A 17771-nucleotide genomic window follows, 5' to 3' on the forward strand; every position below is an offset into this window, starting at 1 on the left:
TACTGACGAAAGGAGATGCTGGTCTAGGATTGGCTAGCGATAAAACTATCGCGCTAGATTCAAAACTCAGAGGGGCACAGAGATACCGATGTTTCCTTCTCCCTCTAGCTCCAACCCTCTTGACCTTCATCTCACACCCTACCCACATTCCAAAACTGAGATGTTGAGCCGAATCCCTGTACTTAAAATACTTTAAACCTTTTAGGTATCTTACTTGTTTAGCTATCTTCATATTTATGAAAGAGGCAGGGGCTCACAGTATGTCCCTGGCTGACCTCTTACTTACTTATCGGTCTGCCTCTTTCACCAAAGTGCTGGGATTACAGGTGAGCAGCCAGGCATGGTCACACCTTTAGTCTCAGCACTCCAGAGGCTGTCGGGATCTCTTTGAGTTCAAGGCAGTCTGATTTATATAGTGAATTCCAGGACAACCAAAGATACATAGTGTGATCCTGTCTCAAATATTTTTAATTTTTTAAATTATGTATATGAATGTGTGTCTAAGTATGAGTTTGGATCCCCTGGAGAAAGAATTACAGGCAGTTATGAACCTCTGGATGTAGGTGCTAGGAACCAAACTCCAGTCCTCTAGAAGAGCAACAATCCATCTAAACTGATGACCCACCTTTCTAGTGACTGATTTTCCCTTTTTTTAGTGAACTGTTAGATTAAAGATGTGTACCACCGTGCCTTTTGTTTCTTTTTGAGACAGTCTCATATAGCTGGCTGATCAAAGCCTCTAACTTTACATAGCCAAGGACGATCTTGAATTCCTGTTCCTTCTGCCTTTGCCTCCCAAGCTAGAATTATATAGAGTGTCACCACACCCAACTTTTCTGGGATTTTTGAGACAGGGTCTGAAACAGCCAATATGAGATACAGAGTGAGACCCTGCCTCAAAAAGAAAAAGAAAAAAAGTTAAAACAAAGTCATTAGGATGTGTTTTAAATCTTCACTGGTGTGCTGATAAGAAATTGGGTTCAAGCGTGGCGGTGATGTCACATGCCGTTAATCCCAGCACTTGGGAGACAGAGGCAGGCAGATCTCTGTGAATTCAAGGCCAGCCTGGGCTACAGAGTAAGTTCCAGGAAAGGTGCAAAGCTACAGAGAAACCCTGTCTCAAATTTAAATAAATAAATAAATAAATAAATGAATAAATAAATAAAATAAAGAAATTGGGTTGAGGTGCACACCTTTAATCACAGTATTGGGGAGGCAGAGGCATCCCTATTTCTGGGAGTTTGAGCCCTGCCTGCTCTACATTTCAAGTTCCAGAATGACCAGAGCTACTGTAGTGAGACCTCGTCTCAAAAAGAAAAAAAAAGAAACAGCAGGGCGGTGGTGGCGCACGCCTTTAATCCCAGCACTCAGGAGGCAGAGACAGGTAGATCTCTGTGAGTTCAATGCCAGCTTGATCTATAGAGCAAGTTTCCAGGACAGCCAGGATTGCTTCACAGAGAGACCCTGTCTCAAAAAAAAAAAAAACAAAAAAAAAAACAAAAACAAAAACAAAAAAAAAAAAGAAAAGAAGAAAGAAAAGGAAGGAAAGAAAATTGGGAGGGCTGATTAAATGGCTAATCAGGCCTGAGTACCCGAGTTCAATCCCTGGATCCCATAAGATGTCAGGGGAGAACTAAACTGTCTAGAGTTGTTCTGACCTCCATACCATCCTACCATTGAGCTCCATCTCTGCCCCCGACTTGATTTTCTAAAAATTCCTTAATGTAATAGGAAGCAGTAGAAGCATTCAGATACACAACCTAGGGTGAGGGGAGGAGCTCAGTGGTAAAAGTATTGTCTGCTCAGACCCTGGGTTCAATCCCTAACACCAAAGAACCAACCAACCCTGGTGCAGTTATGGAAATGAATTAGAGAAGTCAAAAGAGGATGGAGAAAGCCATGGTAGACCACACTGTTCTAGACTGAAACAGTCTTCCCTCCTCAGCCTCCCAAGTGCTGGGGATCCAACATGCTTGGTTTAAGATTGGTTCCTTGCTGGGTGTGGTGGCGCACACCTTTAATCCCAGCCCTTGGGAGGCAGAGGCAGGTGGATCTCTGAGTTCAAAGCCAGCCTGGACTACAGAGCAAGATCCAGGACAGGCTCCAAAGCTACACAGAGAAACCCTGTCTCGAAAAACAAAAACAAACAAACAAACAAAAATAAGATAGGTTCTTTCTGCTGGGAGATGGTGGCATAAGCCTTTGGTCCCAGCGCTAGGGAGGCAAAAGCAGACAAAGCTCTGATTTCAAGGCCAGCCTGGTCTACAGAGCAAGGTGCAGGACAGCCAAAGATATACAGAAAACCCTGTCTCAAAGAAATTAAAGGGGGGCAAGAGGGAGAGATGGGGAGATAGGGAGAGGGAGAGAGAGAGATTGGTTCCTTTTGTGAGCTAACAGAGTTCTTTTTCAGGCCTCTTTCCTTGGTTCATAGATTGTGTTATGGTTTGGATGCAAAATGTTCCTGTGCTGGGTAGTTCTATGTCAGTTTGACACAAGCTAGAATCATTTGGGAAGAGGGACTCTCAATTGTGAAAATGCCTACATAAGACTTGTCTATAGCCAGGCAGTGGTGGCAAGTGCCTTTAGTCCCAGCACTCTGGAGGCAGAGACAGGCAGATCTCTGTGAGTTCGAGGCCAGCCTGGTGTACAGGGCAAGTTCCAGGACAGCCAGGGCTACACAAAGAAACCTTGTCTCAAAAAACCTAAAAAAAAAAAAAAGATAATGCTTGCCTCTAAGCAAGCTTGTAGGGCATTTTGTTAGTGATTGATGGGGGCAGGTGACAGCCCACTGTGAATAGTGTACCCCTGGACAGGTGGTTCTGGCCTGTATGAAGAAGCAAGCTGAGCAAGCCATAGGAGAAGCTAGTAAGCCACGTTCCTCCATGGCCTCTGAATCATTTCCTGCTTCTAGGTTTCTGCCTTGATCTTGTCCTGACTTCCCTCAAAAATGGAGTATGACCTGAGAGTTGTAAGCTGAAATAAACCCTTTCCTTCCCAAGTTGATTTTGGTCATGGTGCATTATGACAGCAACAGACCCGAGGACAGTTCCCACAGTCTTGTTTGAACACCTGGTCCCTAGCTGTTGGTGATGGTTTGGAGGATTCTGAGATCTTTAGGAAGTGGTGCCTTACTGAAGGAAGTGGGTCACTGGGGGAAGGAAGACCTTGAGGTTTATAGCTAGCTCCATTTGACATCTGATTGGCAATTCCTAATTCTTCAGATGTGAGCAGCAAGCTGCCTCATTCCCCCATCACCATGCCTGCCACCATGTCTTCCCTGCTGCAGTGGACTGTGTCCCCAAAAAACACCAGCAAAAATACACCCCTCCTTCTGTAAGTTACTTTCATCAGGTATTTGAGCACAGCGAAGATGAACTAGGACAGATGATGTGGTGTTTGAGTGACAATACCCCCATCCGCTCATATATTTGAATGCTTAGTTTCTAGTTGGTGGGACTCTGGGGAAGGATTTGAGGATATGGCCTTTATTGGAGGAGGTGTGTCACCTTTTGAGGTTTCGAAAGCCTAAACCAGGCCCAGCCTCCTTCTCTTTGCCTCCAACTTGCTGAAAAGATGTAACCTCTCTACTACTGCTCTAGCCGTCTGCCTGCAGCCATACTCCCACCATGATGATCCTGGACTCACGCTCTGAGACTGTAAGCAAGCCCCCAATCTAAAAAAAAAACTTTTTTTATAAGTTGCTTTTGTATTGGTGTAATTATTAAGGCCACTCCACGTAGTTAAAAGGAGATTTATTTAATGGCGTAACTTACAAATTAAGGGATAGGTAGGTTGCGGGGTCTGGGGAAGGTCTATCACAGTCCAGCGGTGTTCTCTGGAGCTCTGCCTGGTCCACCTCCACCATCCAGGGTCCCGGAATGGAGAGAGTGCCCGCTGATCCAGATCTCGGGTCCCCAGGAGCCTTGCTTGGCCCCGCCTTGTAGGCATAACAGTTGCCGAAGTATCAATGGGGGTTCGAACTTCCAGATCAAAGCTGGAATGGCTACCCACTACACTTTTGTCATAGTGTCTCTTCACAGTGACTGAGACAGATGTATATCTTCTGTTTCTTCATGTTGCTTTGTTGCTTTCCATATGGGTCCAACTTTCTTTAATTTTATTTGCATTGGTGGTTTTTTGTTTTGTTTTTATGGTTTTTCCGAGACAGGGTTTCTCTATGTAGCTTTGTGCCTTTCCTGGAACTCATTCTGTAGCCCAGGCTGGCCTCAAACTCACAGAGATCCGCCTGGCTCTGCCTCCCGAGTGCTGGGATTAAAGGCGTACGCCACCACCGCCCGCTGCATTGGTGTTTTGCCTGCATGTATGTGTGAGACTATCAGATCTTGGAGTTACAGTTGTTAGCTGACATGTGGATGCTGAGAATTGAACCCAGGTCCTCTGGAAGAGCAGTCAGTACTCTTGACCGCTGAGCCATCTCTCCAGGCCTCCCCCTCAACTTTCTTCCTTAAAAAAAAAAAAAAAAAAAAAAAAAAAATATAGGCCAGGCAGTGGTGAAGATGGTTCTTGCCTTCCACCCTCACGTGGGTTCTCAGGATGGAACTCAGGATGTAGCAGTCACCTTTACTCACTGAGCCATACTTTGGAATGTTTTATTTTAAATTATGTGTATGTGGCCACAGAGGCCAGAGGTATCAGATCCCCCTGGACCTGAAGTTACAAGTAATTGTGAGCTGCCTGATATGGGAGCTGGGAATTGAACTCTGGTCCTCTGAAAACGCAGTATGTGGTGGCTTTTTGTTGTTATTGTTTTGGGTTTTTTTGTTTGTTTGTTTTTTGGTTTTTCAAGACAGGGTTTCTCTGTGTAGCTTTGCACCTTTCCTGGAACTCTGTAGACCAGGCTGGCCTTGAACTCTCCAAGTGCTGGGATTATTTTTTGTTTTGTTTTGTTTTTTGTTTTTCGAGACAAGGTTTCTCTGTGTAGCTTTGCGCCTTTCCTGGAACTCACTTGGTAGCCCAGGCTGGCCTCAAACTCACAGAGATCCCCCTGGCTCTGCCTCCCGAGTGCTGGGATTAAAGGCGTGCGCCACCACCGCCCGGCAGTGCTGGGATTAAAGGCGTGCGCAATCACTGACCAGCCTCATTGAGCATCTTATCAACCTAATTTTTAAAAATTTTTTGAGGTCTTATGGAGTCTCAGACTGGTCTCAAACTTGACTATTTAGCCACAAATAACCATGAACTTCTGATCCTCCTGCCTCTATGTCCTCGAGTGCTAAGATTACAGATGTTCAACCACACACTTCATTTGGTGAAGATCAAACTCTGGGGTTTCACACTTGCTAGGCAAGCATTCTACCATCTGAGCCACATTCCCAGCTCCTCCAACACCATTTAATCAATCGAGCCTTTTATCACCATGCTCCTACCATTTTGGCATCATCCTCTGCCTCCCTTCACATCTCTGTACTCATTTTTAGTTTGTCACATCTTTTTCAGACTTTTCCAATACCTACCAATTTCAAAGCTTTTCCCTCAGCTGTCCAATTTGGAATGTTGTTCCCACTCTCACCTCCTTTAACTAATTAATCTCTATTCATCCTTAAGATCTCAGCTGATTAAATAAGTAGGCTTCTCATGATACACTCTTCCAACCATAATTAAACTAATTATACAATTACTTAAAAGTCTGTCTCAAGTAGACTACAGGGACCTGCATATCTTAGTTATACTATATCCCCAGGGACTAGCACTATGCTTAATCCATATGCACTTATAAATTTAATGAAGAAAAATGTTTTAACTTGGAGGCACCACGTCTGAGTCACCAAAATCCTTCCTAAAAATCTATTAGTGACCTCTGATGGAATGATAAGGTACTTACTGTCTTAGGTGACAAGCTTTGGACCTGATACCTGCTTCCTTTAGATATCTTATGCATATTCACTATAGTACCCAAGAGAAAAAAGCCCACCCCCACCTTTCATAATTTTGTAAGCTGAGATCCCTAAACATCTAATGTATTTTTTTGGGGGGGTGGTGGTGGTTCTTCTTAAATTTAGGCACTGACTAGGGCAGGGAATGATAAAAAAATAAATAAATAAATAAATACACGTTTTGCCTTTTAAACCTCAATAAGAACCAGTGTATCAATTGGAAGATGACAAACTTGGCATTTTTGTAGAGTGCTAGCTAGGGAAGCATGTAGAACTTCTATAAATAAATAAGTGAATGAATGAACGAACGAACGAACGAACGAACGAACGAACAGTAAAAAGCCACTAGATGGCACTACCTGAATTCAGCTGTATACAGGTCAATCCAAAGCCAATAAAGTTAAGGGCAAGTCCCATGCAGCAATCCTGAATCTGTGTGCTATCCCTGAGGACAACTTCCCTCCCAAGCCTAACAGAACAAGTAAGTCAAGCAAACAGAGCATACATTCCAATGGCTTTATTTTTCTCAGGCGTAGCAGGCAACACTTGGTGGGAGAGCTGAAAGGGAAGCTGAGAAACTATAGCCTCAGTAGGGGTCATTAAAGGGATAAAGAGGGTGTCCAGCATCTCTGGGGACTATCTTCCCATCCACCTGAAAAGAGACAAGTAGAAGAATCCATTAGCAAGCAGTGACATTCCAAAGACCCACAGCATTACCTCCAATTCTTCTGAAGAATTTTACCTATCTCTAGCACTATGGTAGCTAACATTAGTAGGACCCAAACCTCAGTTAATGTTACATCAATAGTGATTCCAGCATCAAACCCACAGCCTGGTACATGGTTGGCCTTATCCTTAAGACTTCACAGTCTCAAATGGAATAATGTGCCTAGAATCTGTTTACTTCCTTACATGTAGCAGACTTCAACAAGGTTGAGAATGTATTATTAGCTCCTCTTTCTTTTTTAATTTATTTTTATTTTATTGGTGTTTTGCCTGTATGTATGTCTGTAAGAGAGTGTTAGGCCCTGGCATTACAGACATAGTTGTGAGCTGCCATGTGGGTGCTGGGAATTGAACCTGGGTCCTCTGGAAGAAGAGCCAGAACTCTTAACCGCTAAGCCATCTCTCCAGCCCCCTGAGCTCCTCTCTTATTATTTAACTGGAGAAATTAAATAGGTGACAAGATAATCAAGAAGCAGGACTAAGACTCACAGGTTATATATATTATACCTGAGTCATACTAATTTTCCCCAACTTCAAGAGAATGAGACCATTGGAGCAAAGCTTGGTGTAGCCCAGAACTTGGTAGGCTGAGGCAAGAGAATGGAGAATGGAGTTTAAAATCTGCCTAAAAGGAAAGAAAGGGAAACAGAAAGGCAAAGGGAAAGAAAGAGAAATCAGACAGGAGGAATGGCAGGAGTTCAAAGCCAGCCTGAGATACATGCTGAGTTCCACAAAAGCATCAACGATATGTAAGTCCCTGTCTCAAAAAAAAAAGGGGGGGGGGGAGCAGGCATGATGGCACACACCTTTAATCCCAGCATTCAGGAGGCAGAGGCAAGCAAACCTCTATGAGTGCCAGGCCAGCCAGGGCAAAATTGTGAGACTCTGTCTCAAAATAAATAAATAAATAAATAAATAAATAAATAAATAAATAAATAAATAAATAAATAAATAAATAAAAATAAATAAATAAAAAAGAGGGAAGGAAGACAGAAGACAGGGAAGGAGGAAGCCAAGAGAAGAAACAAGCTCTGCATCTTGGATAGCAATCCCACCAACCTTCTCCAGCCAGCAAGCCTGAGGCCATACCTGAGCCATCACACCCCAAACCTCCTCTTCCCTATTCCGACTCTGAATGGTTACACATCTTTACCGTAATTATGGGCACAATATACCGCCAATTTTTGTTCAGAGCATCTAATTGCTTCATCTCCTCAGGGCTAAAGGTGAAATCAAATACCTGGGAGACAAAAAAAAACAGCCTTGTGAGTGGTAGCTGGAGTCTCTCAATATTGGCTTCTTAGCAGGCAGAATCAGGGCCAGATATCTCAATAGATTAAAGAAGACAGAACCTAATGACCAAGTACCTGAATGTTCTGAAGGATGCGAGAAGGAGTGATACTTTTGGGGATACAGACTACTTTCCGCTGAACCTGCCATCTAGGTGGGGAATGAAGATAAGGAAAATGGGTTAATATTCAGAAACATTAAAAACTCCCTCAGTCTTTGCCTCCCAATCAAGTCTTTCCCTTACTAGAGGCCTGTTCCTTAAAAATGTCCCATACCTGAGCAAGATCTGAGCTGGAGACCGGCCATGTTTTTCAGCTAGTGCCAAGACCACTGGTTCCTCAAGCAGGACTGGCTCATCAGGATGGTGCCAGGCACGATGAGAGGAACCCAAGGGGCTGTAAGCAGTCACCTCCAAGCCTCGTGCTTGACAGTGCGCAATGAGCTCCTTTTGAGCCAGGTATGGATGGCATTCCACCTGAAACAAGTAACAACGAACAATGCTTCAGCATGCGGTGACCACACCCACTTACTAAACTCTGGATATAATAGCCCTTCACTGTTGACCTCTAAGCCCACTTGTTCTCACTGGTGAGTTCATGCTCTCCCAGGACTTCCAATCCACCTTTATACAGAGAACTCCTTCAACAACACTCTGACAACTTGCTATCTCCACTAAGGAGACTCTTCACCTGTACTCATGCTCTGTACACATAACCCATCTTCCAATCATCTGTTTGTAGTGCTTACCTGCAAGACAGCTGGGCGCACAGAGGCCACACTGAGGATGTCATCGATCTGCCGGCTGTTGAAGTTGGACAAGCCCAGGGCTTTCACCAGACCCTTTGCCATCAGTGCCTCCATAGCCTTCCAGGTCTCCTTATAGTGGGTAGAGTCATATCGGATGGTTCCATCGGCATTCTTGGGAAAGAGATCGTCTCCCCGCCTAAGTGAAACAGAGCCCCCCAAGTGTCAGCGAAAATGTCAGGCTTCTGCTCTGCCTGCTCATCCTGCTATTCTATGTGCTATACCTTAAGACCAAGGGGTAAAGTGACAAGAATTAGGAACAGCAATGCTTTCTTATCCTTCTAGTTTATAACTCAGGTATTACTTCTACATGGAATGCCCATCCCTTCTTCTCTTTTTCATAGGCCCAGAATCTTTTTTTTTTTTTTTTTTTTTTTTTTTTTAATTCTTTGGTTTTTCAAGACAAGGTTTTGCTATGTAGCAGCCCTCACTGTCCTGGAACTAGTTCTGTGGACCAGGCTGGCCGCAGACTCAGAACCGCCTACCTCTGCCTCTGCCTCCCAGGTGCTGGGATTAAAGGCATTCGACATGACACCTGGCTGAGAGGCCCAGATTCTATCTCCTTTTCTCTAGTACAGCTTCCTTAATGCCATGTTCCTCAGGGGGAGTTCTGCCCATCTGACAAGGGCGCAGTGCTAATATAAGACTTCTCATACCCTCTGTTGAGAAACATTCACAGCCAAAACCTTGGGGGACCTACTGTAGATGAAGAGCAGCATGTTTCCTGATTGAACAATAGAGCACTGGAGACCACTCAGATAAATGCAGGGTATATACTGTTATCCTTATTATATACCTAATCACCTGGCTGCAGGAAAGGCAAGGATCCCATGGTACATAAGCTCTTCTGCTTGTTGCACAGATAAATGTTCTTATCCTGTTCTACAGCTATGAATATAATAAATTACTAACACTACCACACCCAACCCCCAGCTTCCAGAAAAAGTTGCAGGGGCAAGGCTTACTCAAAGGCATAAGGCCAGTGTATCAAGTAGAGGTCCAGATACTCCAACTGAAGATCAGCCAGTGTCTTCCGGAGGGCAGCTTCTACATCCTCAGGGTGGTGCTTAGTATTCCACAGCTTGGATGTCACAAACAGCTCCTCTCGAGACACTGCCTGTGACAGAGGCAGAGCCTACCGTGAGGAGAGCCCTGGGAACCCAATCTTACCTACCCACACCTACGAGAGAAGAACAGAAGTATGCCCCAGAATGTGACCCAACGCAAAATCACAAAATATGAGGTTTTCTTTTTAATGCCATCATGTAATTCTCAAGCATGAACTTTACAGATGACATTGTCAAAAAGCTGGGAGCTGATACCAGTTTCCCTCATCCAAGACCAAGTCCCAGCTGCCACTCTAAGTTCTTATATCCCATTTCTTTGTGTCCCCAGTTCTCACCTTGCCTGGTCCCACATTTTCCTTCAGGGCCTCCCCAATTTCAGTCTCGTTGCCATAGATAGCAGCACAATCAATGTGGCGGTAGCCTACACTAAGGGCATATTTGATGGCTGCTTTCACCTGTCAGGAGGGAAACAGAAATGTCAGTTTCACTGGTATGAGCTGGTAAGGGAGAAGGAGAATATGAAGGTCACCCATGCAGGTCAGAGGGAGAAGATGAAAAATGATCCTAGGCTAGGGATATAGCTCAGATGGTAGAGTGCTTGCCTAGCATGTATGAAGTCCTAAATTTGATCTCTAGAATAAACAGAGTGTGCTGGCTTATGCCTGTAAATCGGCACTCAGGAGATAAAAGCAGAAGGATCAGAAGTTCAAGCTCAGGTCTGGAGAAATGGCTCAGCCATCAAGAGCACTGGCTGCTCTTCCAGAGGACCTGGGTGCAGTTCCCAGCATCTACAAGGTAGCACATAATCTTCTATAACTCTGGTTCAAGGAATCAGATGTAGTCTTCTGACCTCTCTGAGCACCAGGTATACATATGGTATACATACATATACAAAGGCAAAACATTCATCAATAAAACATAAAATAAATAAATCTAAAATTAAAAAAAAAAAGTTCTCCTCAAATGCCTTTAATCCCAGAACTCAGGAGGCAGAAGCAGGAAGACCTCTGTGAGCTTACGGCCAGCCTGGTCTACAGAGCTAGTTCCAGGACAACCAGGACTACACAGAGAAACCTTGTCTTGAAAAACAAAACAAAATAAAATTCAATTAAAAACTTTTCCTAACTCGCTGGGCAGTGGTGACAACACACCTTTAATTCCAGCACTGGGAGGCAGATGCAGGCAGAGCTCTGTGAGTTCAAGGCCAGCCTGGTCTACAGAGTAAGTTCCAAGAGACAAACCCTGTCTCAAAAAAAAACAAAAAAAAAAAAACAAAAAAAAAAAATTTTTTTTTTTCCTAATTCTTGTCTATACAGTTGACCCAGTAACTTCCCAAGCTTTGGACTATGCTCCCAACTCCAAAATATGCACTTAAGGAGGGCCCAATGCTCAGGAGATGTAATCACAACATGGGGTGGTTAAGTAATATATTGGGACTAAGAGCTAAGACCTAGAAACAGAGACCTCAACTCTGCCATAGCACTATGTAGAGATGCTCTGCAGCCGTCAGTTCCTCCTGAGTTAGCTGGGGAAACTAAGGGCTCACGGGTGTCCCTTCTTCCCTCATCTCTTCCCACTACCCTTACTTATCCTTACCAGAAACATAACAGGAGTTACTGGGGAAAATACAGGGCACTTCTTGCAAATCCCTCCTATTCCCTGACAAGAGACCCAAGTAGTCTCTCTGTTCTTCCCAATCACTCACCTGGCCAGCCTCACTCTTCCATGTCCCCAGACCAATCAGAGGCATCTTCTGTCCAGTGTGCAGGAGGACACAGGAAGCCATCATCCCCTAAAACACAGATAGAAAAAAAATGGTAAGGAAGTTAGTGCTGCCTTGAGCCTAGCTATCCACTGCTGTAAAACACAGTTCAGGAAAGGGGTAGATAAGAGTGGTGGCAGATGTGGGAAGGAAACACCTCATTATAATGGGCTTGTGAGCAGAGACAGAGACAAGATACCTGAAATCAACCAAACCCAGTAGCTCCTGGACAAATACTAACCAGACTACTAGCCTGGCTGGCCTTCATACTGCAAGGCTAAAGACCAGTGTTCAAAAGCTCCAGTTTCTGATGGTGACAGAGTAGCTCAGTGGTACACTTGTCTAGCAACACACACATAACACAAATCCAGCACAGAGATACAGTCTATAACCCCAGCACTCAGGAAACTGAGGTAGGAGAATCAAAAGTTCCAAGCCAGCTTGTATAAGAAATTAAAAACCTTTCCCAGCACTCAGAAGGCAGAAGCTGGTGGCTCTCTGTGAGTTCGAGGTGAGCCTGGTCTACACAGTGAGTTCTAGGCCAGCCAGGGCTGTTAAAAACCAACAACCAAAAACTAAAACAAAACAGAAACAAGTTCCAATAAATGCAAAGCACCAGACAAATAAGCCAGGTCTCAGGCCGTGCAGGACAAACAAAAGCCATTATGAGATAGAGTGCCACAGCAAGCAGGCCCAGAAAAGGATGGCTCCTCTAAGGATGAAATGAGTAACCATACCAGCAGGAACATTTCAAATTCAGAAATGGAAGCTTTCTAACACAGAGAGAGACTAGACTCTCTGAATCCCTCTTGATTGACTGGCCAAGTTCAGAGGCTTGAGCCGGCTCCTTCAAGCAAAATATACTACTTACCATTTTTCAGACAAGAAAATAGGATCAGAAAGGTAAACTTATTTGTCCCATATAGACAGCAAAGTGGAAAAAATTAAGGATATAAGGAAAAGCTTCAAGAGACAGGTAAACAAATCTATAAAAAATTTATCTCACTCAGCTGTGGTGGCGCAAGCCTTTGATCCCAGCACTTGAAAAACCAGCTTCTTTATGTAACAAATTTCAGGCCAACCAGAGCTATATATAGTAAGATTCTATCTCAATAAATAAATAAATTATATATATATATACTCATATGTACATATGTATATGTGTGTGTATATATATTCCTTACAACACACACACACACACACACACACACACACACACACACACATCATGTCCTATAGAAAAGGAAATGAATTCCACAAAACAAAGGCGTATTAATTATTGATTCTGGCTTTTAAGATGTTTGGATGCAGACTAGAGATGGCTCGGTAGTTAAAAGCACTAGTTGCTTTCCTAGAGGACCCAAGTTGGACTGCCAGCACCATGGCAGCTCACACCACCTGTAATTCCAGATATAACGCCCTCTTCTGGCCTCCTCAGGCACTGCATGTACATGGTACACAGACATATATAGAAGCAAAATACCCATACACATAAAATAATAAAATTAAATTTTTGGAGAAAACAAAATAATGTATTGCAGGGCTCAGTGGATCAATGACTTAATGACCTGAGTTTGGTCACACGGACCCACATGGTGGCACAAGATGCTGATCCCACAAGTTGTCCTCTCACCTCTATAAGATACTCACACAAATAAATGTAATAACAACAATAAAAAGCATGTACTCATGTAATCCTAGCATTAAGGAAGCTGAGATAGCAGGATCACTGTGAGTTAAGACCAGACTGAGAGACCTGGCAAAACTCTGTCTCAAAATAAAACTGAAAAATGGAAGCTGGAAAGATGACTCAGTTGGTAAAGTACTTGCCACTCAAACATGAGAATCCTAGCACCCACATAAAAGCCAGGAATGATGTTATCTCCACACACATTTGTAGTAGGCACTTTTTTTTTTCAAATGTGCATTAATATTTTACCATGAGGGGAAAAATATTTTACCATGGGTTGTTTCGAGTCCCCTGAAACTGGAGTTACAGACAGTTGTGAACTGTCATATGGGTGCTGGGAATTGAAGCTGGGTCCTCTAGAAGAGCAGTCAGTGCTCTTAACCGCTGAGTCATCTCTCCAGCCCCTCTCCATACACATTTGTAAGCATATCTCTGAACACAAACATATGGTGGTATTTTATTTGTACTGAAATGTGATTTTAATTGTTAATTGTATGTTAATAAAGTTGCCCAGGGGTCAGAGCTATTAGAGCCATAGCAAAAGCTGGGCGTCGGTGGTGCACGCCTTTAATCCCAGCACTTGGTAGGCATAGCTAGGTAGATCTCTGTGTGTTCAAGGATACAGCCAGCATTGGAGACACACGCCTTTAATCTCAATACCATAGAAGACCTGGAGGGCTGTACATACAGGCAGTGACGAGGCAGTCATGTGTTTGGGTTTACAACCAATGAGAAGGCAGAACAGAAAGTCTATATAAAGACAAACAGACAGGAAGTAGATCTCTTTCGGAGAGGTCTCTTGGCTGAAGAGGCTCTTAGCTCTGATCTCTTGGCTTTCTTCTTTGCATTGGTTCTGTGTTTCTTATTTAATAAGACGGTTGGTTACATCTACACAAACATGTATATAAAAGCACACAAAATCACTCAATCAATCAATCAATACATCTCTTTTCTCAGGCAGGCGGTGGTGGCATGCCTTTAATCCCAGCATTCTGGAGGCAAAGCCAGGTGAATCTCTGTGAGTTCGGGGCCAGCCTGGTCTACAGAGCCAAGATCCAGGACAGGCACCAAAACTACACAGAGAAACCCTGTCTCGGAAAACAAAACAAATATATATACATGTAATCTTTTTTTTTTTTTTTTTTTTGGCTTTTTCAAGACAGGGTTTCTCTGTACAACAGCTCTGGCTGTCCTGAAACTCACTTTGTAGACCAGACAGGTAAATAAATCTCTTTAAAAAACAAACAAACAAAAAAAAAACTGAAAGGGGGCTAAGACTGTAGCCCTGTGATAAAAGTGCACACCTGGCTGCTCAGGATCCTATATTTAGTACCACACACACACACACACACAAAATAGACCAAGAGTCAAAGGCAAAAATCCTACAAGGGGAAACTAGCCATAAAACTTTAATACAGCACAAAAGTAGTGAAGCATAAATCTAAGAAATTTTCAACAGAACAAATAAGGTAATTAGAGCATGTGTCCACAAGCTGGGAGTGTAGCTTGGTAAGTAGAATGTTGCACAGCATTCACTATACCTTAGGTTTAATCCCAGGATCATATAAACCATGGTTGTACAAGCTGATAATCCCAGTACTCAGGGATAAAAGCAAAACAATGAGAAATTCAAGGTTATCCTTTGCTACACAGCAAGCTGGAGGCCAGCATGGGCTATATGAGACCTTGTCTACAATGAGAGAGAAAAGGCCAGGTTTGGTGTCACAGGCCTTTAATCCCAGCAGTAGGGAGGCAGAGGCAGAAGGATCTCTGAGTTTGAGGCCAGCCTGATCTACAGAGCTGGTTCTAGGACAGTGAGACCCTGTTTTAAACAAAATAAAACAAGTAAAAGATAGACCTGGTAGTAATCCCAGCCATTCGGGAGGATGAGGCAGGAGGATTACAAATTCAAGACCTGCCTAGACCACACAGTGAATTGAAAGCTGTTCTAAAAAATACAATGAAACCTTATCTCAAAATAAAAAAGTAAAAAGGAGGTCTGGGGATATAAAAATAAACCAGCAGCTGCCTCCTTAGACTTGAAAGTCATGTTATGGTAAAGACAAACTAGATTCAATCCTGTTTATGATCAAATCTGTTTCTCAAGGATTAGATTATGCCCCACCTGTAACTTTACCTACAAATGGTTCTGTACTGCCTGCTTCAGGGAATGGCAACCAAGTCTTTGTTTCAAAAGGTTATTATAACTACCTTGTTATGACTATGTTGTTATGTTCTGCTTCTGTAACCCTGCCTATTTCCCTGCCAAATCCCCCATGTGGAAATCCTCTACCCCTGAGCTATAAAAACCTTATCTTCCCCACTTAAAATGCTGGCCTATTGAACCCCACCTTAAGGGGAGGTAGCCTGGGTACACAAATAAATATTAGTAAATAAATTAATCAAAATATAAATAAATTAATTGATTGCCTTAATTAATTTGGCTATGACGATTTGGGTTGATGGTCTTTCACCTCTTTGGGATGAATTAACATCTTTAGGATTAACAATAGCTCAGTGGTGGAATACTGACCTAACATGTTTGGGACCCTAGGTTTAATACCCAGTAAGTGGGGAGGAGAATGAACCAGAGGTATCAAAGAGAAGGAAGAGGGAATATTTACTCCAAGAGCCAATGAAGTAGAAATAACCTTTCCCCTTGATCTTATCAGTACCATAAATATGCTCCTGGGATTGATCTACCTGCCAGTAACATCTTCATAAATATGAGCTTTGTTCCCAAGTTTTGAAAGATATATGGGAAGGCAGGTAATAATACAATCTGTGAGTAAACAGACATACCAAAATTGCTTTCCTAGTATCTCTGGCTGAAAGAATTTTTATAGCCTAGCAAAACTTGAATATAAAAGCCATTCTTTCTGCTAAAACTACAACAAAACCAGTCAATCCAGGCAGCAAGCCAAACTGCCAAGTGCAATGATCTTTGTAACCACAGACTTCCTAAGGATCAAGCAAGCAGCTCTAAGGCCAAGTTCCTGCAGGGGCTTGATAGGAAACAATAACCTGTTTACTTCCCCAGGTTTCTCCCAGTGCATGAGAAGGCTCTGAAATTACAAGGGTGGAGACTGAACAAAGCCCTAGCTTATAGGGAACATGGAAGAAACCTTAATCCTGCTTCTTCATTCCTTTTGCAGGTGAAACTAAAAACCAAAGGAGAGGGGTAAAAGGCAGGAGGAACAAACAAAGATCTGTAAAGAATAAGAACTTCCGAGAAGGGAATGGAAGGGCCACAGCAGAAGACAGATTCCAATCAGGTCAGAAAGTAATTTCTGCTGGCTTGTGATTTTCTAGTAGACGCTTTAGGCACCAACGGCTTTACAGATAGCCCAGTAGAACTGCTGACGAGACAAAAAGGAAGTGTTTCCTGACTTTGAAGACCTTCCCTCTGCCTCCCACCAATGCCAGTGTCCTTTGACTTTTTCCCTATCCTCTTTGCTTTCCTTTGGTCAAATTTGTGTTTTCAGAAACAATCTAAAAACCCTCACTTTTCCTACACCAGTTTAGCATGCGTAGTTCTTCTGGGCCTTTCTGCCAGAATGATCCACAGGTACCTGAGGGTGCAGGATAGTCCAGGATCTAGAAATGCACAAACTTGGGTTTGAATCTCAGCTCCACTATGTCAAGAGAGAACTACATCTAAAGCAGTATGCACATTATCTGACTCATTCTCTTCTTTCTGTATATGCTAATTCACCAGAGACCCAAAGCCTTGGATAGCAAGTATTAAAACAAACCTGGGGGTGGGGGTGGGGGTGGGGGTGGTGGGGGGGTAAGGGTGGGGGGATGGTGGTGGTGATGGGGGGGGTGGGGGGGGTGGGGGGGTGGTAAGGGTGGTGGTGGGGGTGGTGGGGGTGGTGGTGGTGGGGGTGGTGGTGGTGGGGGTGGGGGTGGGGGTGGGGTGGGGTGGGGGGTGGGGGGGGGTTGTTGGTGGTGGTGGTGGGGTGGTGGTGGTGGGTGGGGGTGGTGGTGGGGGTGGTGGTAGGGGTGGTGGTGGGGGGGGGTGGGGGGGGTGGTGGGGGTGGGGGTGGTGGTGATGGGGGTGGTGGTGGTGGGGGTGGGGGTGGGGTGGGGGGGTGGGGTGCACACCTTTAATCCCAGCACTCGGGAGGCAGAGCCAGGAGGATTTCTGTGAGTTCAAAGGTCAGCCCGATCTATAGAGTGAGATCCAGGACAACCAAAACTACACAGAGAAACCCTGTCTTAAATTTAAAAAAAAAAATATTCTGGTAAAACAAACCAGACATGTTCACAGTATTATTCATGGAACTCTTTAGAAAGTTATCTAAAGGGCAACCTGAGTTCAATCCTGAGCATCCATCCATAGCAGAAAGAACCAATGCCTGAAGTTACCCTCTGACCTCCACCCCCACTCATACAGTAACAACAAAATAAGGGAGCTTTTATCGTCTCCTGCACTTCTAAGAACTCTGCTTGAAAAATCATCCTAAATATGTAACACTGGTCCAGATTTGTTCTGTTTGCTGCATTCTGTTAGGTCACTGCATGGCTGTGGTAGC

The 17771-nt window shown here is 43.8% G+C and overlaps 1 protein-coding gene across 2 annotated transcripts in view; it reads right to left on the reverse strand.

The window, feature by feature from the left end:
- Positions 1–6396: 6396 nt before the first annotated feature.
- Positions 6397–17771, reverse strand: part of LOC131903922 (aldo-keto reductase family 1 member A1) — a 78440-nt gene continuing 67065 nt past the window's right edge. For both annotated transcript variants that reach the window (XM_059254784.1, XM_059254785.1), the window contains 8 exons: positions 11487–11573; positions 10117–10236; positions 9680–9831; positions 8658–8853; positions 8186–8385; positions 7988–8060; positions 7774–7860; positions 6397–6546 (listed from right to left, as the gene is read on the reverse strand). In XM_059254784.1, the coding sequence (XP_059110767.1) occupies positions 6481–6546; positions 7774–7860; positions 7988–8060; positions 8186–8385; positions 8658–8853; positions 9680–9831; positions 10117–10236; positions 11487–11573 (981 nt within the window). In that variant the 3' untranslated portion in view covers positions 6397–6480. The remainder of the gene's footprint in view (positions 6547–7773; positions 7861–7987; positions 8061–8185; positions 8386–8657; positions 8854–9679; positions 9832–10116; positions 10237–11486; positions 11574–17771) is intronic.

Source organism: Peromyscus eremicus, chromosome 2, assembly GCF_949786415.1.
Source record: "Peromyscus eremicus chromosome 2, PerEre_H2_v1, whole genome shotgun sequence".
In the NCBI taxonomy this organism is placed as follows: Eukaryota; Metazoa; Chordata; class Mammalia; order Rodentia; family Cricetidae; genus Peromyscus; species Peromyscus eremicus.